This window comes from Opisthorchis viverrini (assembly GCF_000715545.1).
Source record: "Opisthorchis viverrini unplaced genomic scaffold opera_v5_9, whole genome shotgun sequence".
Classification (NCBI taxonomy): Eukaryota; Metazoa; Platyhelminthes; class Trematoda; order Opisthorchiida; family Opisthorchiidae; genus Opisthorchis; species Opisthorchis viverrini.
The window spans coordinates 157,959-181,836 of record NW_008751665.1 but is presented as its reverse complement, the minus strand read 5'-3'; the positions used below and the strand labels follow the sequence as shown (position 1 = coordinate 181,836).

Sequence of the window (23,878 nt, the reverse complement as noted above, 5' to 3'; positions counted from 1 at the left end):
ATTATATTATATTATATTATATAACTGGGCTACACTTCGCCGTTAGTCAAAATATCGATGAAGTCTTGAAATATTACAATGGTGCAGTCCGGTTCAAGCGGGCTTCTCATTCCACTAACCGAAGGAGCCAATGCTAAATTGAATGCTAATCTTGGTTCTAGTAAGTTGTGACTTAGAAGAATGCAGAATGCCAGTAAGAAGAACACACGAACGAATGATATGGAAACGGAGTGTTTACGAAGACCTATGAGTGGAGTCGGTAAATAGTGACCCCATTTAAAGAAACTGGACAGCAGGTTGAGATGCGTCAAATCAAATCTGTCACACGTTTGCTTAGGGGAGATAGATGAGCGCTGAGCCACCCCTTGATATCCTCACTGCTGGAGAGTATCCTATACAAAACGTGGACTTACAATTTGCTCCCTGTTAGCCAAGTGTAATCTGAGGATTCTGTCACCCTCCTGATAACCGTCCGAGTCCAGTCGTTCAGCTGCAACACACTTCCGGTGCCTACATGCCACGCCACCCGAAGGAAGCACGAGGGCTGGGATACCACCAGGTTGCCCAAGCCTAGACACGGGAAGTCGAGAGGCAGAGGTCGGATTCGAACCGTGGACCTTTCGCTCAATAGATTCGCTCTGTAACTACCTGAGACATTTCGCAAGATCTACATTCCCCAGTCGAAGAGTCCTATAGGTCTCCAGCACCCAACCACTTTGTCGTCAGTCCGTGGACGTACTCTGTCCGTGAAAAATGACCGTAAGATGCTTAGTCTACGAAACACCTTGTTGCCAGATTGTACGCCCTCCGCCCAACCAACACATGGCATTTGAATTTCACCCCAGTCTGTCTTGTGTATACTTAGTGTTTAACCAGCACATCGAATGAAGCACATTTCTAGTGGTCAGTCATCAGACAAGAAAAAAGTCAACCAAATAAACCAGCCCAGGATTGCGAAGAGTAGCACTCCGAATCCAGCAGCGCTCCCACAGACGCGGTGGCAAACAACCGGAACTATCCGTCAAAATTAGTTTGTCCAACTTCAAAGTGCACGTCACATTTCTATTTAAAATCTCACTACACCGACAGCTTTTTCTGCACTAAACATCCCGTCAGACCTGAATGTACAGTCATGTACGACATTGTTTACATTGGATGTTTTAGCCAATAAACTTTGCTAGCCACAACTGACCACAGTGTGGTTACACGGTTAGAAATGATCAGGACAATGCAGGCACACCCTGCACTTACAGATTGGAATAAACTAGAAACCAAACGAAGTATTGTAAAACGGCACTTAGATTTGGTGGCAATCAGGATTTTTGGTTGATTAGACATGTGAACCGAGTCGTAATCATGGTGAATATCCAGCAAACAATGCTATCTGAGTTCGTTGGTGAAAACCTCAGCTACAGCCCTCGATAGACGAAGATATTTGCATGCGATTGAAACGATGAAAACACGGTTTGGGTTTCAGTGCCGGATCCAAAAACAGGCCAGAGTCGAACGACTTGTGATGGCCTCCACTGTAGAACCCGATTTTCGATAAGCTGACCAGCATGCATCTGAATCTTGTTGGACGAAATCGGATCCTGACAATGGTATGCTCCAATTCAATTTCGAAAGTGCAGGTGTGTACGCCGCCGGCCGATAGTTTAGTTTGTTTCTTTGTGTCGACAACCCAGTAACATTCTACAGGTGAAATACCGGACAGAGATAAAACTAGTTTTGGAAGCGAACAGGTTCGTTGGATTCCAGCTGGAATAAAGTTTTAAACACAGTGTCTGTCGGATCGACTCTCACCGATGGGTGTTACAGATGCACTCAAAAGTGTGACGTATCCATCACTTTTGTGAATGGGCGATTGAGCTTCCTTAGATTGAGACTTTTTTGAAAAGAACTGAACCGATTACCACAGAACTGCTAAAGAGGTATCTGTCTAGCATGACGGTGTTTGCCGTCAAATGCGGTGCCTACCGAACTTCAGCCCTTACGGGGCTGTTTGCAGCTGCTTGTCTCATTGCATGTACACGCTCATCTGTGTGGCATCCTACAACAAGATGGAAGAATCCAAATTTCTATTGTAAAACGGGAATAGCTGGCCGTTTTTTGTGTATATCAATGACTGGTATCCGAATAAGATATACAAGCCGGCTATTGTCAGAACGCCGGTACTTCTGATATATCTAAGCTCTGTCGCTAATTGTGCAGGTTGTGGACAGAAAAAATACGACCTCTTAAAGAGTTGATTTGCTTCTGAGAGTTTTTTGCCGTTCCAGGCGAACGAACTGCCATCTCCATGTTTGTAAACGTTACTTGCGTTTGTAAGCGTATCATCATTCATTTAAGCAATTTACCATCGTGAAATAGTTCTCACTAATTGTTTTCTCTATCCTTTAAGTTTCGCCAACCAATCACAAATCAACCGAGTTACTCACGTAAATAATAGTTAAGGTATTAAATCGTTTGATAATTTCAGCATTTTGTAGCACAAAGTTGTTTATTTATTTGTTTAATTATATTCCTGCTAACCTGACGGACCAGTTTAAGGGCAATCTAATTGGCCATTTGGTCAGTCAAGCAGTCGATAGAGGGAATTTCGGTTGGTTAGTTAGTTAGCTAACCAGATGTCACTTGGCTAGCTAGTCTGTTAGGTAGTTTGAAAGTTAGGCTCACAGATGGTTATATTACGGGATAAAATTTGTCGAAACCTGGAATATGTTGTACCTTTTGGTTGCGTTTCGAATCCGGAACAATCATGGTTTGATGCGGGAACCAACTTGTGAGAAACGATGTTTGCATCTTTCAGTTGTCCTACCGAGAAAATCTGAATACTTTTCAATACTTAGTTCGAGTAACAGTAGTTTGATGAACTTTCAGTTTGCATGTGCCAGCCGGTTTCCCAAGACTGACTGCTTCAATGTAATGTTTCTTCCAGAACGCAAGTGAAACATTCAACCACCCAGACCAAGCACGCAGAGGTTGATCGTCATAAACCCCCTATCGCATTGCCACTCGCCTTAACCCAACTTTTCTTATTTCGGCTCCCGATAAACTTAACAGTTGCGTTAAAAGTGATAGTTTGGTACATTGATTAGGGACACGCCACTTTATCCTGGTTTTTGCAAATTTCACGCTCTGTCTCAGTTACCTCTGAAGATTCGTGAGCACGCATCGGTCATTGGGTTGTCTCAAGTAGTTGAACATATCGATCAGGGCCAAGAAAACGACGAGGTTGGCGAGAAATCCTGTTCCTATGGTCATTCCCTCAACCAATAAGACAGGAATTCATATGGTACTAGAGATTACGTGGAAGGTTATGTGAGAACCGGTGATAAATGAAAATTTAACGGAAGAAAAAGAATAATAAGAGGAAGGAGGTCGGAAGATAGGTAAACGGAGTCACGTGGGTGGTTTCAATGTCAGACAAGTTTGTGGGACAGAATTTTTCGCAAGCTAGCTCAGGTTCAGGGGTCGCACAAGTTTCTTCTGGAAGCAAAGTAATGGGTTCAGAAATCGGATTCCAATCACCTCCGCGATCGATAGGATTCTGGTTTTCACAAACCGTGATTTGCTCAAAGGTACCCAGTGTAAGATATCTTTGTCGACACCATGACTGGATCCGCCCAAGTTTGATGAAGTTGCACTTGAACTCGGTTTCTTCCAGCTAATCTTCGGAGACATGAGATTGTGTTCGCGTATTTTGTCCTACAAAAGCCTTGTACAACTGACGCATGATGCTGCGCACCGCCATAATGAGGCTGATAGTAGAAAGTGCTTCAACTGGAACTCGGGCTGCATAAAAATGAGTGCATAATGAGGCTGATGGTAGAAAGTGCTTCAAATGGAACTCGGGCTGGAATTGAAGTTCAAGCACAGGTAAGCAGCCATTTATGCCTTATCAACAGAATTTCTAAACTAGCCAAGCAAGTGAAACGCCAGTGAATGGGAGCCTGATGTAGATGGATTTCTTCCCAACTGAAGTCTGTTCGGGTTGGGACTTCACAGATTTTGTACACTTCAGTACGAACCATTTAGATTATCCGTTCCGCCGGACTGAGCATTCCAAAAAATCCAGTTGTGAACAGTCTGGTGAACATATCTCAGCCAGACCTCTAATAATATTGCATTTCTGTTGTGACAAAGCACAGCTATCAAAGTGCTATACTGGCCTTTCCAGGTTCGATTTCTGAGGACTATATTGCGCTGTGTTGTTCCATCCTGATATGGAGAAAACGTAACCGTCCGTTCTCTTGTGGCTTGATAGTAACCTTGATGTTAGTACGTGAGAAGTTACAAAGATGTCCATATAGGGGCAATACACTGTGTACTGTCCAATAAGCGCGTTTATTTTTTGAGTCCCGAGTTTGCTCAGGAAAAAATCTGCCAGAACTGGACCTAAAGGAACCCTATTGCAACCCTATCCTGCACATAAATTCACTATTAAAAGTCAACTGAGAACTGAATGTAAGGAGTAGCCCACTTCCTTAAGATCCGAAATTGGAATGTCCATGCCGTTGCACTCAATCAAGCCACAACTGTAGTCCATGGTCGTCTCACTGAGTGGCACGTTAGTAAACAATGACTTGAAATTCAGGGGGAAAATAGTACACTTGTCAACATGCGGACCTCCAAACTGATGGACGAAATCAAAAGTGCCTCGCACTTGGCCCACAGTTGTCCTCTGACCGCTTCTAACAGACTGAAAATCTATTTACTCAGTGCATGGAATAGTTATTTAGATGTGTTGAGGATGGGCCTATGAGATGGGTCGTGTCTCTGCACGTTTAGGAGACCATAAAGTCCAGGGATTGTACTGGTAAGGCGAATACGCTGGAAAGTATTGGTGTCAATATTTCCGGTTTGTTTAGGACGCCGCGATATTTTGGACATAACTTATTCAATCACCTGAATCTTGTGCACCTGAGATCCTATTTTCTCATATTTCTGTGGGATATTACTCACAAAATGGCGATGATCAGGTCAGTTTCAAATTACACATTGGTTCTGTGGAGCATAGCGAACCCATTTCTTTTATGAAATCCCGTCATTTTGGTACACCTGTATGAATCATACACGTAGAAAAACAAACGTAGACAAACAAATCCACACTGATTGATCAACACGATGCACATAAAAGCCGATAACGAAAGGGGTTCCCCCGACTCTGCCGCAGTTTCGTTCACTGATGATTGGGGGAGAGGGAAGCAGCTGCGCATTGCAAGCGGGAGCTGATAAATTGTGCATAAATCCAGCACTGTCAGTAGGCTGTCAGGTGGGGGGGTTGGAAAAGGAACTATGCATTGAAGGCAATAGTTTGGATGCACGAGCGCCATTGAGGGCGCGACTGGGCCATATCTGACAATGTCTCTAGCCATTGATGTGGCCCGTCTCGGGGTCCCCATCCAGAAAGACGGCAGTGACCAGCGCAGCTGGTCATGGTTGGCAATGGCTTTCATACTTCCCTGCCACGTCATTGTTTGACCGTCCCTGGCTCTATTCCACCCTTCACGTGGTTGTGCGGAAGGAGCCCCTCGAGGAAGTCGGTCAACTGGCATACGCAGCACGTGGCCAAGCCAGCGCAACCTATGCAGTGTCATCAGTTCATCTACCGAAAGTGAGTTATTTCACCCGAATACCATTCGATGTACTTCAGAATTGTTGATCCGGTGTTCCCACCAGATTCGGGCAATGCTCCGACGGCAACGATGGTCAAACACTGAAAGTCTTCTGACGTCCTCAGCACGTAGCAGCCATGTTTCTGATCCGTATAGTAATATGGAGCGCACCGTAGCATTGTAAACTCGACCCATGACAGAGAAGCTGACATCACGCCTACGCCACAGGTGACGTAGGTTCGCAAAAGCTGCACTGGCCTTCGCAATCCGGATGGAAATTTCATCTGTCGCCAGACCACCGGGACTGATACAGCTGCCCAGGTAAACAAATTTGTCTACCACCTCAATCAGTTCATCCGCAAGCATGAGGCTAGGGTTTGAGCCCACCCAATCTTGCGGTAGCACTTTACACTTTGCAGGTGTGAAGCGCATGCCGAACCGCGAGGCAGAATTATTTAGATTATTTAATATTGTTTGCATTACCACGGGATCAGATCCCAGAAGAGCTATGTCGTCTGCGTACTCGATATCTGTGAGCGGAGGCCCAGGGAGCACTTCGACCCCACAGGCATTAGAGGCTGGTAGTGAGTCTTCCATGATCGTATCAATGACGAAGTTAAAGAGGAAAGGGGAAAGAGGACAGCCCTGTCTGACAACACTAGATGTGGTGGACTCAGGAGAGAGCTTCCCATAGATTTTTACACGGCTGCGGGATTTGGCGCACAGCGCCTTAATGAGCGTCAAGAATTTATGGGGGACACCTTTGCTCCACAGACACTGCCATAGTGCTTGGCGGTCCACAGAGTCAAAGGCAGCTTTCAGATCAAGAAAAACAACCATTGTTGGTTGCTTGAAGCAGTGTCGCTGTTCCAGAATCTGTCAGAGGGTGAAGATATGATCGATGCAACCTCTTGCAGGACGGAACCCAGCTTGGTTTTCACGGATCTGCCTCTCTCTGTGTTCAGTCAACCTTCGAAGGATAAGGCCTGAGTGCATCTTCGAGGAAACATCGCAGCTGACGCAAAAAGTATTCAGAATTGTGACTGTAGTTACAGTCAGAAGTAGGATTCGTGCGCAAACCTTATATAGAAGACACAATGGATGATCATGTATCCGCATTATTGATCTGAATGCCAAAGCTTTCTGGAGTTCCACTCGTGGCTCGGCAGTATTGGGGGTATTTCCTTGCAGTTTCCAAGCCGTGCGGTCAGTGATCGTTCGTCAGCATCGGACTGAAGAAGGAAGTGGACAGAATGAAGTGCTGACGAATTTTCGAATCTATCTCCGACTGGCAGTAGAGTGGCGGGCATCTTTTGTTGCAGAACAAGAGTTGATGTGGAGTGAAAGTCTTTTGGAAACAATTTTATATCTATTTGCATTAAAAAGCTGTCCATGAATTCATTCGAGTTGATTCAGGCTAATTGAATGCACTGTATGTCACGCATTATTGGACTGCAGGTTCGAAAAATGTTTGACAACAGGTAATATGAACCTCCGTTTCCAACTCATGACGTTGGATGTTTCTTTAGTCTTTGACGCCCCAGAACGCACATTTGAGTCAAATAAATCATCAGAGTCTTCCTGAGCTGAATGCTTTATACCCACTTATGAGCAAAACTATTTCCTATCGTTTGCAGGAACTTTCAGTCGAGATCTATATTGGGCCTGCTTCTGTTTACATGCAGGCTAGAAACGAAAGTCTAAATAACGGAAACCTCCATGAAGCATATCAACAGCATCACTGACAGGATACCTCGGTGTTCGCACACTGATTCTTCTCTGCCGCAGAGATCGAAAGGTGGCACCAGAATTAACCCGTTATTGTTAACCCACCTTGCTTAGTGCAGCAAGCAGTGTGACACGGCCGATGGCACCATGTGACGATGTGGCATTAGTATATGTGGTTATAATTGCCGGTATGGTGGGTACTGACAAGAAGCCCAGAGCTAGACCACAAAGTAGCAGAGTATCGCATGAAATTGAAGTGCACTGACATTTTGGAGAGGAAATCGTCATACATGTTCCAATCTTCTTCTTGGAGAGCGTGTTGATCAGACCTGTAACCGCTGACCACCATGTTATGACGGACTCTGCGAGTGCCGCACGGATATGTCGCAGTTTATCGCAATGGGTCACGGAGACAAACAAACCGTTACACTACAATAGGATCCAGTTCCCATGGAATCAAAATCATTCAGTCGAAAGCCGTGGAACTTTGAGTGAAGAATATGCGGTAGATGCATGCCAGAAGGCTTGTTGACTGAGGCTATGAGACTCCAACATGCGCGCATACCGGGCAGGTTGTCACAGTTGGATGATGGCAGAAGGCCACCTGCCATCACATCCCTGAAACGAAATGGACCGACAACACCGTCAGCTCATTTGATGGGACATCAGATGTACGATGCCGTCAGCAATGCTCTTCAAGATAGATCCTAATCAGTTATAAACTGTGGTCACACCATTATGTGCTTCCACGGTATACAACGCCATCCAACCCGCAAAGCGCCCGTCAGTCAAATTCCGTGTATTATTCTCCCTCGATAAAAGCAACTTTGCTATCGAGATTTCTATCTTGAAGCTAGCATGCTTTCTTTATTGGCGACGTTCTTTCGCCCTTGTATGTTCAAGAAAACCATCTTTGAAACTGCTTTATTTAACGTCGAACTGGAACGAAAAGCTTAGTGTTAACTACATGGGATGCTAATGGTCGTTACAGTCTGCTTCACAGGGGGGTTTCTGGTCGTGTTTTGATATAGTCCGCAAGTTTCGGCAGAACCTTGCACACCTCCGATTCGAGGGCCAATAATGTCGGATATTTCGTTTTCAAAAGCTGAGGGTCAGCTCTCCGTACATTTTCCATGGATGCCATAAGGCATAGGTCTCCAAGAGTTACTTTGTTACCAGCGACAAACTTGCCGCCAGATTCAGAAAGGGATTCGCAAATAAGCTGCAAAAAAATGTACCCGAATTTTAGTGACACCAGTACGCGAATCTCGTAAGTATTTCAAATGTTACTTCAGGTTGCAACTCACGTTTAGTAGTCTCGGCACCTCTCCGGTCATTGCTTTTTCAAGTACTTCTTTCTTTTGACATTCAGGCGCGAAAAATACGTTGACAAACTCCTTATCCAAATCGGCACACTGCAAACAAATGAATTTAATTTTACTGTATCCGGTTGTTTAAGTACTGTGGGGCAACTAATCAAAGTTTCTCGATTTCCTCACTATATCGCTTGCGGCCCTTTCGAGTTTCACCTGCCGTTCTATCCGTTCTGGTCATAAAGAGTGAAAAGTCGGCCAGTGGTGTAATTAAAATGCATTTTAGTGGCTTCGCATGGGTCCATCTCCGTTGAAAGCCCCATGCAACACCATTGACGCGGATTCATTGCTCAAGGCAGTGTTTGAATGAAGGTTCCACCCGAAAATAGTTAGTTTCCTTATCGCTGTAACGACACACAAGAACTAAAGGATATTACAAATGCCAGCTGTTTGGTTCTTCAATGCTTTTCACCAAGTTGTATGCTCTTCAGTGGCTACTGGTTGGCACGCGCCCCAGTAGCAGATCGTGGAATTTCTCGCCAACCCATTACAGCCAGAAATGTGACCAATAACCTATGCTGCTCCCAATACAGCTCTGTCTAGTAGCATGTTCCAAGCGTGCATACATTTCCGCTAAGCCATATGCCGCAAAAAGTTTCTCAAAAAAGCACTTTGACGGCACAGTCAGAGGGTTTCTTTTGGTTTCCCTGTCTGGTGCAGTTTGTATCCAGTTCGCCTCTGATAAGTTGATTATGCATAGTTTGTTACATCTCAAATTCGATGGTGCCGGACGCGTCTGAAGCCTCTCATTTTTCATCTTACTCCACCACTATTCACACATTTGTTTTTTTTGGAAAGGGCAAAACTACCCAGCGTGGCAGTGGGTAAGCTCACGTGGTTGTGACAAGCAATTTATTGAGTTGATGTGAGGAGAATAGGGCTTATTTCCTGCGATTGCTCCTCCTGACCTATAAATCACAAATTTCAAACTAATCAGAAAACACGCGCGCAAGCGTAACACAAAGTTCAAACATACACAGGAAGGAATGCATATAGTCCCCTGGGTCATCGACTCAAATGAGTGACATCAATAGTGGTCAAGCCAACTTAGGTACAGAAATGACACAACCTTCTTTTAACCCAGAATTGCTGGTCGTGCACATCTGCTATCGATCGGGTTTTAAATCGCATCAGTCATCATCGGTTCGGAAGTATCCAGCGCATGGCTTTACATGCGTCCTCCTTGTCCGTAGTATGAGTGGTTACTGCCAGATGTGACGCGACTGCACTTGCACCAGAACTCTTCTGAGCTCCACTTGAAGACACACCGAATTGTGTTCAACAAGCCCTTCTTACTAAAAGCAACGTTTGACGAGACCAAACGAATGAGTACAGTTGTTAATGCCACTTCATCCAGATCCTGATAGCGTGCCTGAATAGCGAAATCAAGCACAAACTACCAGCCTTGTATATCATATTAATAAGACACCTGAACCTTCCGATTACCATCTCAGAAGCTGAGTTATCTTCAGTTAGAATTTTGATGAAGGCATGCGTTTTCACGTTCTACTTTGTACATTGGACATTACTTGGGAATAAATAATAATTGCGGAAACAGATCCCTATTGTGTTCACAGGCAATAATCATGCTACGATTCGCTTTTGCTGCAAATAATAAAACTGTGGAATTATGCACGCTTGCCTGTACATTTCTGGTTTGTTTAGAGAATGGCCCACCTTGATGAGTCTTTTTATGAGCAGACATACAATCCAGCAAGTAAGTACGCTCAATGTGCGCTGAATTTCGAGATATGCCGTCGTCTCAGAGTTGCTGCCTTCATGTATGGAGGTGTCAATATCAAAACAACCAACCTGGTAATCTTTTTACAATGACGCCACGTCCAGCTCGAGCGCGCTCAGCGGCTAAGTTGCGAAACTACCGGTTAGAGGATCTGTGGTTTGAACCAATCCCCGGGCTTCTTGACCCTTCCCGTTCAAGTTTGGGTATCCTGGCCGCATCTCGCGTCTCGATCAGGGTTAGTCGTAGCTGTACACCCACAGTGTGCCTCAAGCTCACTCCCGAACCAGAAGACAAGGGCATCTAATTTTCATTGACGCTTACCCCCAAACGAGAGTCAATTGGGAACCACATGATATGCAGTAGGCAATCTTAAATGGCTTTTTCCTTGTAGCGCCATGCTGGAACCACAAGTATCATGGACAATGAGTATAATAACCAAGTCGTTTACCGGGCACATTTGGAACGATGTATGCATGGTACAATTCAGAATACTGTCAATCGCAGATGTCAGTGGAATACAGCACGCAACTCCACGTGATGGAACAAAACTGGGAGATTTATGGGTCGGCAAGATCTCACTGCTCTTGGAGATGCCTTTTGGAGAGAGATTTCTGACAAACGGCGAAACCATGCTACTTAAATTTCAAACAGTAGCCGAACAATCTTTGCGTTATTCGGTAACGATGACTTTATATTAAACTTCTATCCGATCGACTTACCTCTCCCATCATTCTTTCAATCCTGTAATATTCCTCTTCAGAATCCCCCATCATATTGTAGTGCCTTGCGAGCACTCTGGCAATCGCCATGCTCTCCCTATACGTTTTTTTCTCTTGTGATCCCTCCTCTCGCACTTGGAGAAGCGGCAATTTACCACCTGGAAACTCGTGTTTGCGTTCAAGCCATTGCTCCCTATGGAAGCGAACATATTCCTCTAATCCCCCATCATATTGTAGTGCCTTGCGAGCACTCTGGCAATCGCCATGCTCTCCCTATACGTTTTTTTCTCTTGTGATCCCTCCTCTCGCACTTGGAGAAGCGGCAATTTACCACCTGGAAACTCGTGTTTGCGTTCAAGCCATTGCTCCCTATGGAAGCGAACATCCTCAAAAGGAACATCGTTGGCGTGGAGCATCATCCTAATTGCCTCAGCTCGGCCACGGATGTCGAAATAAAATAGCTGTTCACAGTCATTAAAAAGGAAAGAGATGTGTAGCTTAATTAATAAAAAAACAGATCGAGCATCACCATCTAGTATGTTGGTTCCGAACACGGATCCATTCAAAAACGACCAAGTTATCTCGGGCCCAAGAATTTCGCTGTTCAATGGATAAGCACCTACAAACTTCTGAAAAAAAAATACTAAAAACGTTCTACGTTCGCCTTGAGACATTTCCACAAGATCAACATTTTCCCGGTATAACAATCTTTCTTTGTATTTAGTGTACCAAATTACGAAACTTGAAGTTTATGTCTACCGTTTATCTCATCTACGCATTCCTGATAATGCCCACTGGGTTTTAAAGCCTAAATTCCAGCAACAAAAGTTGTACCATGACCTTTGTGCAATAGAACAAATCATGTGATCCACCACTCAAAATTGGGTCAGCAATAGTCAGTCCAGTTTTTCTGGTCAGCGCGCACTACAATTGGTTCCAAGTATTGTAGGTTCAAGCCCTCCAAGGCGGTAGTGCATCTAATTAGTCCAGGTCCTTAGGCGACCACGTGATGAGAATCGGGGTTTTTTCGCCACTCGATGGTGGATTAAAGTTCATCCGATTCGGTGGAAAAGCTTCTCAAAATATGGCTGAGCGTCACTTAAGCCGCTGAAGGTCAGTAATGTGAGATTTACGGTGTCGCAGAAAAGTAATGAAGAAACAGAGCTAGTCACTTGCCGTTAACCGAAGCTATTTTTGTGGATCGTGCGCGTGTCATGCGCGTGCACCCTGGATACTCATTGGTGGATGTGAAGTTGAACCCGAATTCCAACCAACGCCAATTCTTCCACTACGGTTCATTGCAGGCAAGTCTTGGGTACTCGTTCTTCATTGTAATCGAGTAACTCAAGTAGGATTTTCAGGGTTTACGCACATCCAAGATCCAGATACTTTCAAAAATTCAGGCGAGGTTTAACTGGTTTCAAACATTAGCTTTGCGTCTCGTCAGCCCATATGATAACAGTGTGAAAACTAAACTTCCTATGTCATGATTAGATTACCAAGGAATTCGCTCTCTTGGAGATAGCGCCCTTTACGCGAAGATAGCTTCTAGGGCAACCGGTCATTTGCTATCTGGAGCTTAGCGTTTGGACAGTCTCTCAAATTAAGACTTCTTTCCAATCAGCGGAAATTACGTAGAACAAGTCCGTCCCCACTGATTGAGGACCACTGTGGTTTTTGGAGCCATTCAAACCAACGGCGTATTTTGAAGTGTTCGTACAGTACAAACCTGAATCCACCCATATCCGCATATTAGAATCTCCACGTTGTCTGGTTACTTCAGAGAGCCCTAGAGTCTCCATAACTGCGCACATTCTCTCAGGACTCGAACGCTAAGAGGCAAGCATAGATAACTCATAAAATTAAATATTCAAAGTTTATGTTACCTGACTAGTCATGCCAGCTAGCTAGAGTTCATGGAATACAGCCACATCATGTGGCCTACAGTCCCGGGAGATCGCATTTAGTAAGTTCCCCTATAGGTCTGATGGTCGTTCCGGTAAACTATCCTAACCATTGAGTGACTTTCTGGATGGGCCAGCTACTCAGCAGCAATATAAGTAGTATGAACTTCAGAATTGGAAAGCGAACCGCCTTGCAAACCACGGTTGCTAATTCCGCCAATTTCCTTAGGTTGGTAATCGTAGTCAGAATACCAGTAAATTTCTCTTGGAAAGCATCTTAGCAGCATGATGGGTTTGCTCTGTTGCTTGAAAGCGCATTCTCATACTCGTATCAGTTTTCTGCAAGTAGGATTTACTCATCAAGAAGGAAGGCTACAATGGAAATGCTTAATTCCCCTGGCCAATACTAACCGCTTCGTAGTTTTTCTTCAAAAGCAACCCGTAATATGTGTTAACATTACAACAAATACATCGACCAGAGCTTCGTGATCATAGCTGGATCAGTTTATGTGATCATTTGGTGTCATTAGTCGGAACGCATAACAGTTGTATAGTGGATTACAGGTGACTCAGCTGAAACATAGAACAAGGTGACGTACGGTGCCTCGATGATTTGACCGTCTTATTCCGATATATTGTGTGTTACGCATATAATTCTGTTGGTGACTCAGCGAAAAAAAAAAAAAGGTGACGTACGGTGCCTCGATGATTTAACCGTCTTATTCCGATATATTGTGTGTTACGCATATAATTCTGTTGTTTCGAAGTGAATGTAGCTCTGTGGCGTGCAGATCAATTCATCATTGCCACGCCTTAATCACCTCATTGCCGGTCGTGGGCTGTCATTCAGAGTTTCTAGCAACCTTATGAGTAGCCTATTATGAATGATGAGTTATTTACGTGCAAACTGCATACTGGGATCGGCTGTGCCCCTAGCTCAACCTTTTAACCGGTTTAAATGTCACAACTCAAGTAAATATGACGGATCTCAGTGTGGGGATGAGTTGGCAAGTTATTTTCTAGCAAGCTTTCACACTGTCACTTGTACTTTACGCAAACCCCTCATATATCTATGGTTTCCTTGAAGGACAACAGGGCATAATTTTGGCATAGGTTTTCCTGTTCAAAACCTACTACCCACCTACTAGCTATGGCTGAAATTAAGCGCGCCAAACAGCCGAAGCTGTCTGAGCTTACCTCCGTAAGTGCATGAAGGTAAGTTTACAAACGACTTTTACAGAGTGGTTTGTGGATATCGAAATCAAGTGAAGTTCACGGCACTATTCCAGCTGTTATGACGTGGCCCATGGAGGCTGAAACTTGAGAAGATATCAGAATATCTAGACAAAGTGCACTTAGATTGTTTGGAACGTCACCAGTTCGTTGGTCCCGATTTCGGGTTAAATGAGGTGGTACGAGGACATGTTTGCTTTGAACTTACACCACCGTTTTGGTGCCAGCATAAAGGACAGCACGATGAGAGTCGGTCGTTTGTCGTGGCATGCTTACCCGCAGTCTGTGGCTCAGTCAATCTGGGCAAATACGCTCAATCTCAGCACCCCCATCTTGAGTATGATGTGACTGAATAGACCAGATCAGTGGGTAGACCCAACTACGGAAGCGAACCTGGGTGAATAGGTCTTCTAACACATCAACTCATCAACCCAACAGCCAATGTAAGCCTGAACTAAAAAGAGGGTGATTTGAATTGTCCCGACGAGTTGAGCAGAGCACAAGGATACTTGTGACCTAATCAGGGCAACTGTGTAATTGTCTACTTGAAAAACGCAACCATATAAATATTATTTTGTTGACTTACCGTGCACTGTCTACGTTTCATGTTCTGACGTTCACTGAGCGTCTAATGAACAAACCGAGTGACGTGCGAATAAACACCTTAAATATTGTTTTCAATCGAAAACTCCACATACACCGATGCACAATCGACAGCCGCCGTTAGCGAATTCCACTGATTCCTTGCATGTGCGCACTGTGATTCGCACAGTCTGCACTGACTGTCACGGGAAATGAGGACCTTTTTAAGCTATAACTGTGTGCATTCAGCGTTTACATAACGCATATCTGTCAGTAGTAATTTTGAAACTCATAACGTTTTTATAATGTATGGGATCTGTTCCGTCCAACTCTCTGAATGTGCGAAAACGCTAAATTTTTAGAGTGCTTAATGTTGCATCCTACTTCCAGTCAGAGCTAAATGCACATGACTGTAGCCACTGAAAGATATCAACTACTTAAATTTGATGCGATGGAATTTGTGGCAGTGAAATTTCTGCCTACTCACCTTCTCGTAGACGTCTAGTCAACGATGTGTCTCGTCATCCGAGCTCGGATTTTTCATCCACGGTATCTCTCAGTCTCAACGGAAATATCTTCACAAACATACAACATTGGACTTCCCTGTATAGATATCTAATCAGTACCTGTTTACTGAAATATTCTACTCAAATCACTTGGACACCAGGGTGGCCAATGAGTCCAAATTCATACGTGCGGTTATCTGCTAACATAAAACTCACCACATATCTATGGAATAATTTTGAGTGAACCTCTCGAAATTCACGTTATTTCACAATAAGTTACGAAGAGTTCATCAGGTGAAATCGAAAAACCACCGTCAAGCGTCTCATACTCAGGGGTACCTTCTAGTTTGTCCATTTGTCATTTCAGATTCAACACCTCATGCAATTGTCCGTCCAAATACCAGGTTTGTCTAGCAGTGCAGACAGCACCTTGGCAGACGTATGCATTCGAGTTCATTTAAATTTCAGTAGATTCGTCAAATGCGATGATGTCGAGACCCTAATTAAAGAAGTACGTATAATTGGTTTTTTGTAATGCACTTTACACAATGCTTCTTTAGGTACGCCAGTATATTACATAAAAGACAGGAGCGGGTATAAATAATACATCTGTCTATCTATCTATCTATCATCTATCTATCTATCTATCTATCTATCTATCTATCTATCTATCTATCTATCTATCTATCTATCTATCTATCTATCTATCTAATCTATTATCTATCTATCTATCTATCTATCTATCTATCTATCTATCTATCTATCTATCTATCTATCTATCTATCTATCTATCTATCTATCTATCTATCTATCTATCTATCTATCTATCTATCTATCTATCTATCTATCTATCTATCTATCTATCTATCTATCTATCTATCTATCTATCTATCTATCTATCTATCTATCTATCTATCTATCTATCTATCTATCTATCTATCTATCTATCTATCTATCTATCTATCTATCTATCTATCTATCTATCTATCTATCTGTTTATCTATCTATCTATCTATCTATCTATAGGTATACACATCCACCATTTCGTATTTTATAGAAGCATAAGTTACTGTTTGGTTTGAGCCTTCTGATTAGTTAGTTTCGGTGAAATTCCATCATAAGCGCTTTCAGTGACTGTGCACGTGCACGTCTCGCCGAAGGAATTGAAAGTGAGATCCTGGAATGTGGCATGATGTCACAATCTCTCCCCCCCCCCAATTTCACTTATGATGCTTGCAAAGCTTAACTGCGTTGATAAGCTGTATGGTTGGAAATAATCAGTTGTAACTTAACGTGAAACATGGATTAAAAGACAGGTTTCACGGAGCACTTCTGTTTCATTCTCTGGCGATGCCGGTGATAAAACCCTACTGCAAAATGTCATCGTTACGGTATCGCGCACCATCAACAAATGTGTCTTGATTAGCACCAAACGTCCTTAATTCAGTTGCCTAACAACGCAGTGCTGGTAAGTTGGTTAATCTGTTAGGAGGCAACCTAGTGAGAGTTATCCAACTAATTTTTTTATTGAAGAGAATGTTGGTAGCTCAGATAATGTAGATAATCCGCTGATTTGTTTGCTGGGTGGGCGTTGAATATTAATGTGTTTGTGCCTGCCGGCAGCCTGGGCTAATTTTCGATTACAATTGATCGGTCGATTGAGCAGTTCTTTTTGGTTGGTCTGTGATCTTGTGTCCTGATTGGTCGGTGACCACGTGCCCTTTGACCTTGGCCTCCCTTGTTCCCGTTTATTGGTCGGTGCTCGACTTTACATGTCCTTGGCTTCTCTGGGTCCCACTAAATAAACTTTGTTGATGTGACACCAAAGGGTCTCCAATTTCTTGGTTTATTCGTCCCGCTATCAATTATGTTTGTGTATTCCGGTTGGAATATTGGTTCTTCGCACGTAGCGGTTCATAGATTGAATCTAGTTAAAAGTGTCGGTTGAACGAATCCGTCACCCCATGATATTATTGGTCTTTATGCAGGTTTCGACAGGGCAGTAAACTAGGGCACATTTCGTTACACCACATTTAACGGTTCTTTGATTTGCGCGCACAGTCTCCTCAGTCTGTCTGACATTCAACTTGTTACAGTTACTGCAGTTGCCCTCGGTCTTGAGATCAGGTTGCGTAAAGTAGCATTCGATCATGGGCTAGGCTGATTGGTTTTTGACCCGATAATCTGGCTCTGGACTCAGACATATTCTTGATTTAGAGTAGAACTAACCGTCTGGCTGCTTGTTCTCACTGTTGCTACCGTTGGGGTATCTTCTTCATGATTCCGTTGACAAAACCCCCCAAGAATTCGTTGTACTGAGATACTTTCAATATATTAATTCCTCACTTTTTCTTAACTCCAGGGTGCTTCATTATGTCTTCGTCCTCTTGATACGGGTTTGAATGAATCAGTCCTTGGGGGTTTATGCTGTACGTACACAGGTTGGAAGAAAAGCATTCAACTTCGTGTTCACAAAAATGTCCAAGGATGGTAGTAGGTTAAGTAGGCAAATGGTTACGTGCTGTGCGGGCCCTTTATCAGTTGCTCATTTATTTATTTACCTATTTGTTTATTTATTTAGTTACTTACTTACTTACTTACTTACTTACTTACTTACTTACTTACTTACTTACTTACTTACTTACTTACTTACTTACTTACTTACTTACTTACTTACTTACTTACTTACTTACTTACTTACTTACTTAGTTAGTTAGTTAGTTAGTTAATCAGTTAGTTGGTTAGTTGGTTAGTTGGGTAGTTGGTTAGTTAGTTAGTTAGTCAGTTAGTTGGTTAGTTAGTTAGATAGTTAGTTGGCTAGCTAGTCAGTCGCTTAGTAAAAACTTCCCTTTCTTAACCCGTCTGCAAAGAAAAACTATCATGCTCATGCATCCCACATGGTGTTTTCCTCAAGGCAGAGCGGTCCCAAAACGAGGGCGATTTCAAACATTCTTCGTAGGCATGCTCTTCAAGGGCGACATTTTACATAACTTAACTCGTCATTAACCTAATTAATGAAATTTCAATTTTTCTGGGCTCACGATGTGGTCACCGAGCTAGATTACACTTTTGGCTCCAAATTCAATCACTTAGTGAAGGTATCATGAAGATTGGAGATCAAACGTTTGGAATTTATCCGTCAGACGCGCTAAACGAACAAAGAACCAAACAGTGCTTGCGAGCTACTGGATAGCAGATGCATTTGCTTTATTGGACGGAATGCTACTGAAGTCATCGCAACTTCGGTGATTATCTCAGTTCTGGAGGGCAGTTTATTCAGAATATTTCACACGTGGTTTTCAATTAGTCTTTTAGTGAGGACACAAACAGCGATAATGATCCAAGTCTTGTTGTGGATGTAAGAAATGCTGTAAAAAATATGTTCTTCCTTGAAGGCCGAAACATTACAATCCCTGTTACCCCTACCGCTCCCAAAGTACAAATAAAGTTTTCAATCAATTGGAAAATGTTTGGGACCGATTGGGAAGTCATGGTTTTAGAGAGGTTTGGTACAGAGGAGGTCGACCGAAGAGCAGCACAACTTGAGGTAAAAAAAAGCGACTTCAAGATAGCGGATACCCGGTGGGTTCAATTAGGCGGCAACTGAGACGGGTATTGGTGCCAACACCAAGGCCCAACAAGGAGTGGATCGGAACAGCGGTCATTCCATACAAAACAGGGACATCTGAATTCATTAGAAGGGTACTGAATACGGCTAACTTTAGAGTAGCTTTCCAGAAGGGGGAAACTTTACGCTCGATGTTAGTGCTTTTGAAGGATCGCCTTCCGGTTGATAGGACTAGGAACTGTGTATACAAAATAAAATGTAACGACTGTACGAAGGTTTATATAGGTCAGACAGCCAGGGGATTGCGCACCAGAATCGATGAGCATAAACGTTCCATTAACAGACCGCCGAGAAACGCAGAGGAATACCAGGCGTTAGTCAAAGATTCAGCAATGGCAGGGCATGCTCTAGACACTGGGCATAGGATAGATTTAGAAAATGTGGACATCCTGAGACGGGGTTTAAGATTCACACCACAGCGACTGGTGGCCGAGGCGGTGGAAATCGCCAAGCATCCCAGTGTGAATAGAATAGAGGGGGTAGAACTTGCAAACGTGTGGAGAGCGGTCTTAGATCAGCCGAGATGACACGAGGCGGTGTGCAGTTATCAGCGAAATCGCCTGGGTCTAAAAGTACAAAATCCAAGTAGCGTTAGATCCAATTAACCAGCCCACCCCCATCCCCAAACTAATTGTCCCAGCACCCTTGGACGAACACAGGTGAACGAAATCTGTGAACGACCCCAAGAGGAATTTTCCATTAAGGTGTCCTAGACTGAAGAAGCAGGGACGAAAAAATCCGGGTTCATCATAAAGACGAACCCCCCCTAACCGATCTATCGTAAAGCTTAGTCATCGCACTAATCAACAAACAGGGACATCAGACTGAACACCCAGCACTGATCACGTCACTAGTCATAAGGAATCTCACGGATTGGTTCCCTGACTGCCTTAAAACCCAATCAACCTACTTACTTACTCGCTTGGCCTGATGAAGCTTTTGTGTCAAAAGCGAAACGTTGCCCAGCAATAAACCCACCGATTGCTTACCAAACCCCTCTGAAACGATACAAATAAAGTCATTGGTGGTGCTGTTTGCGCTGGCAGGAATAGAAGTGATAATTACTGAGTGATAATGAAGCGAAAGACAAAAAGAAGAGTTTCAGTTGAGTCTAACGTGAGAAACAAGTCGATATGCGAATGGGTGTATTTGCCCAAATCAGTTCAATCTGGGTTCAAGTAGGTTGACGGAACCTCGGGGACTGCGCCTACCTGGTGAACCCAGGAAGGCCGAAACCGGTTGTGGGTTGTCGAAGAGTTTTCAGTAACCTTAGGAGTGGTCTCCTTTATGAAACTATTCTTGTTTGAAGTTCGAAACATCGCAATCCCTCTCACGCCCACCGTTCAAAAACTCCGAATCAAGTCACTGATGGTGCTATTTGTATATAAAATAGACAAAAATTCTAACTTCCCGAGACGTGACTCGGACCTGACAGTTCTTGCTTACCGGATGAATGCTTTGATAAATGAAATACCACAAGCACAGCCTCGAGTCACACACACAAACCTGATTTACACATTAGTTTCTGACGCTATACTTGATAGATGTCTGTGGGGACTGCAAGTGACCCCTATTGCGTGCTATGCGGTGAAAGTGAAGTCCATATTGTCCACATTCCCGGAAAGACAAGGGTCACAGGAGTTTCTGGGATTTCTTGAGAATATTTGGAGCGTTATGGTATAGACAGTTTATGAGGATTGTAGTGAGTCAGAAACATGAGCATATATCGCTACCTGCTGCATGCCTAAGCTATGCACATCTGTCCTGAGTGTCTTCCAACCTGCGCTCGATTTTTGTTATAAGTAATATCATTATAATATTGGTTTTACTATACTTTTAATACTAAAAAGATTTCTTACCTTTGGTGCATATTTAGTATCAAAAATTTTTATTATTGATATGCGCAATATCATTCATGTCTTTGGTCGAAAATTTGTTTATCCGATTGGGTATGTCTGTATTTATTCGGGGATAAATACTGGATTTGATTAGAAGATTTCGCGCAGCATACTTATAGATGTTACGCTATGAAAAATTCCAGCAGTAGATGGGGTGTAACGCCTTCTTCATATCTCTGTATGGCAGAGGCTCTCAGAGTACCATGCAAGTCTTCAGTGTTCACAAACTAGTGTGTACTTACAAACTGATGATTGTCCCTGCTTTGACAGTGTATGAAGGCTAATTAGACATCTCAGTACTCGCAAAACGCAAACTTTGGATGCCAAGGACTAACTCCAGGTAACGATATCTTCAACAGCTGAATTTTTTCGCATTGCTCAACTTTACTCACACTAGTACGCCATCCCATAAGTTTGTGCAATTATAGGCAAGACAAAGTATTGCTACTGCCGTCTAAATTTGTAATTTTATTCACTGTGCAAGTTGAGCGTGATTAATGTTCTTTGTACTCCTGTTTGGAATTCGATAGGACTGATTCAGCGCGAGTGTTTCACACATGTTACGTAACAGCCGCCTTGGTTAAAAAGAGTGAAATTGCACCATCACAACCCTAATGAAGTTGCGTTACTCCATGAGATGAATTCCTGATTGGTTGCGTTACTCTGAAACAAAAGAATAGACAAGCATTGTTCACAGTAGATCTGCTGTTGCGATTACAAACACTGAGGGTGAAGGAAGTCTTCAACAAGCGTGCTAAAGATCACTAAATTGACCCGATTTTTAATAAGTATCTCGCTTGTAAATATTTTTAACTCGTTACAAAGCGAGTAGGTATTGCGTATGCCATCAAGAACTTAATCCCCTCAGCAGAGAACTCGTAATTAAAATATGCCGGCTTCACACTACCAACATTTTGTCCAATAAAGGAAGTAGAATTCATGAAATTAGAGTACAGTTTGAACACTTGGAATGGTTTTTTAAATGACCTTCTCTAAATATGAATTAGGAAGCAATGAGTATTTATCAATGCTCCACCTTGTGTGTACGAAAATGCGTTGGTCTACACAAGACACCGTTTCAATTCCGGGGAAATTCATTGTTCACAATTTGAAATTTATCTTCTCAGACATTGAAAAAATTATTGTTAATTTCAGTAAGTTTAACGAATCGTCGTCGATAACAGTCGCACTGATTAGGAGGCGGATAATTGAAGGTAACATCAAAAGGTAACGTCAGAAACCCTGTTCGCTTGAGGCCGTCGGAGGGTGAATGGAGAGATTCTTGTGGATGGGCGAAATTCAAAAAAATCTCGACGCCTTGTTCTAACTGCACTTCAGGTGATGGCTTGAGACAGTCTGAGTCAGATGAATGATGTGGTGTGTAGAATGATTCCAAATGGAAATTAGTTTTGGGCCGAGCTGTTCGACCGAAAAGGCCGCATGGACATTCTGTGTACAACACTGTCATAAGATCGACGTCTCAGCCTGACATACATGCGGTTCTGTTTGCTGCCGTACACTCGCTGTCGCAGTATTCTAAAACTTGCAGCTGTCTCCAACCCAGGAGACATCCTTAGAAAATTTTTAAATACTGTAGGAACGAGTACGCCGATTAGGGCCTACTTTGGTCCTAGGACACCGTGAAATATGGCAACAACTTTACTGATTTACAGGATGCAAAAGGTCGATCCCAGTTTGTATACGCTATGCCGACGTGCACCAAAATGTTCCATAACTTTGATGCTCAGCTGTATGTGATGATGGAAAACATCAGCTGGCACTCTACTCTCACTTAGGTTTTTAAGAGCATACAAGTGTCTGTTGACCTGCAGTTTCAGCCACCTCATATTTTTTGTGTTAGTTTCTTTAGTAAGTTAAAAGTGAATGAGACTCTTTGCAACCCCGACAACTTTATTTCCAAATCAGCAAACGAAATGATTTTATTGCATTATCCGTACATTACATGGTCATATATTGTCTTGGGAAGAGTGCTGTATTTGGAATGGTGAGATACTGAAGTTTCGCACACAGTCAGGTGAAACGAAGACGCATGGCCTCGTAGGTATAGGTTCACAATCGATTATCAGGGGAGGGTTTGTGCCTACTCACGAGTAGTCTAATAATTTATTAAAATTAGCGAGTAGCTAGTTGGAACGACCGAACACAGTGGAGCCACTATAGCCTATATTTCTGTTTGGTAGTCAGTCTCAAGGTTAAAATTAGTAATCTCGCCTGTCTGGAAACACGTTGCTACTCCGGGACAAGAACTGTCTTCTGTTCGTGCACAGTGTACTGGGAGTCATCGCCCCTTTATACAAATCATTCACTTGAGAGAACCCAAATGTTTAACAGGAATACAGAAATTTTGATACCATGTGTGCAAGTGATCCATAGGCTAAAAATCAGAATCAAATGGCGACTCATAGAGCTTAAATAATGTCAGGACAAGAGTTGTTCTCTCTACAGCTGTGTGCATCCCCATTCCATTCGTCCGAATGTCAAAGTATGCTGCGGTTGCTTCGTAGCCTTCGAACGACAACTGAGGGTAGTTTGATGAAGGCTGGTTTAACAATGAGTTACTGATCTAGTTAGGCGAGTATTGAGAGCCGAAATGTGCATCACTGTCAACGCCATATAGGTCCTCTTGCACTTCTACTGACCGCAGTTTGACGAATGATTGCTATTTGGTTACTACGGGAAAATGGGTTTTTACTCATAAAACAGCGTTACTGACTTTGGGAATTACCATTCTCAGCTTTTTACTGTATGAAACGATGGCATGGACTTAAGTAATTAGGACAGATATAACCGACCGTAAGGTAGACACATGGGATGTTATTCAAGAAATCACAACTGAGATTGATAAAAGGATTGAAAGACTTAGAATTAATCTACAATAAAACCAGGTTTGTACCACAGGGCACGAAAGAAGTACCCCCTGATTTTGT

At 43.1% G+C, this 23,878-nt stretch overlaps 1 protein-coding gene across 1 annotated transcript; it reads right to left on the bottom strand.

Annotated features, from left to right (window-relative positions):
- Positions 1-8,257: 8,257 nt before the first annotated feature.
- On the bottom strand, positions 8,258-14,946 carry T265_00845 (hypothetical protein; the record flags this gene model as incomplete). The annotated part of the gene is made up of 4 exons (XM_009164740.1): positions 8,258-8,568; positions 8,654-8,761; positions 11,180-11,452; positions 14,903-14,946. The coding sequence occupies 4 exons, from the start codon at positions 14,921-14,923 to the stop codon at positions 8,344-8,346; spliced, it is 627 nt and encodes a 208-aa protein (XP_009163004.1).
- Between the last annotated feature and the right edge of the window lie 8,932 nt (positions 14,947-23,878).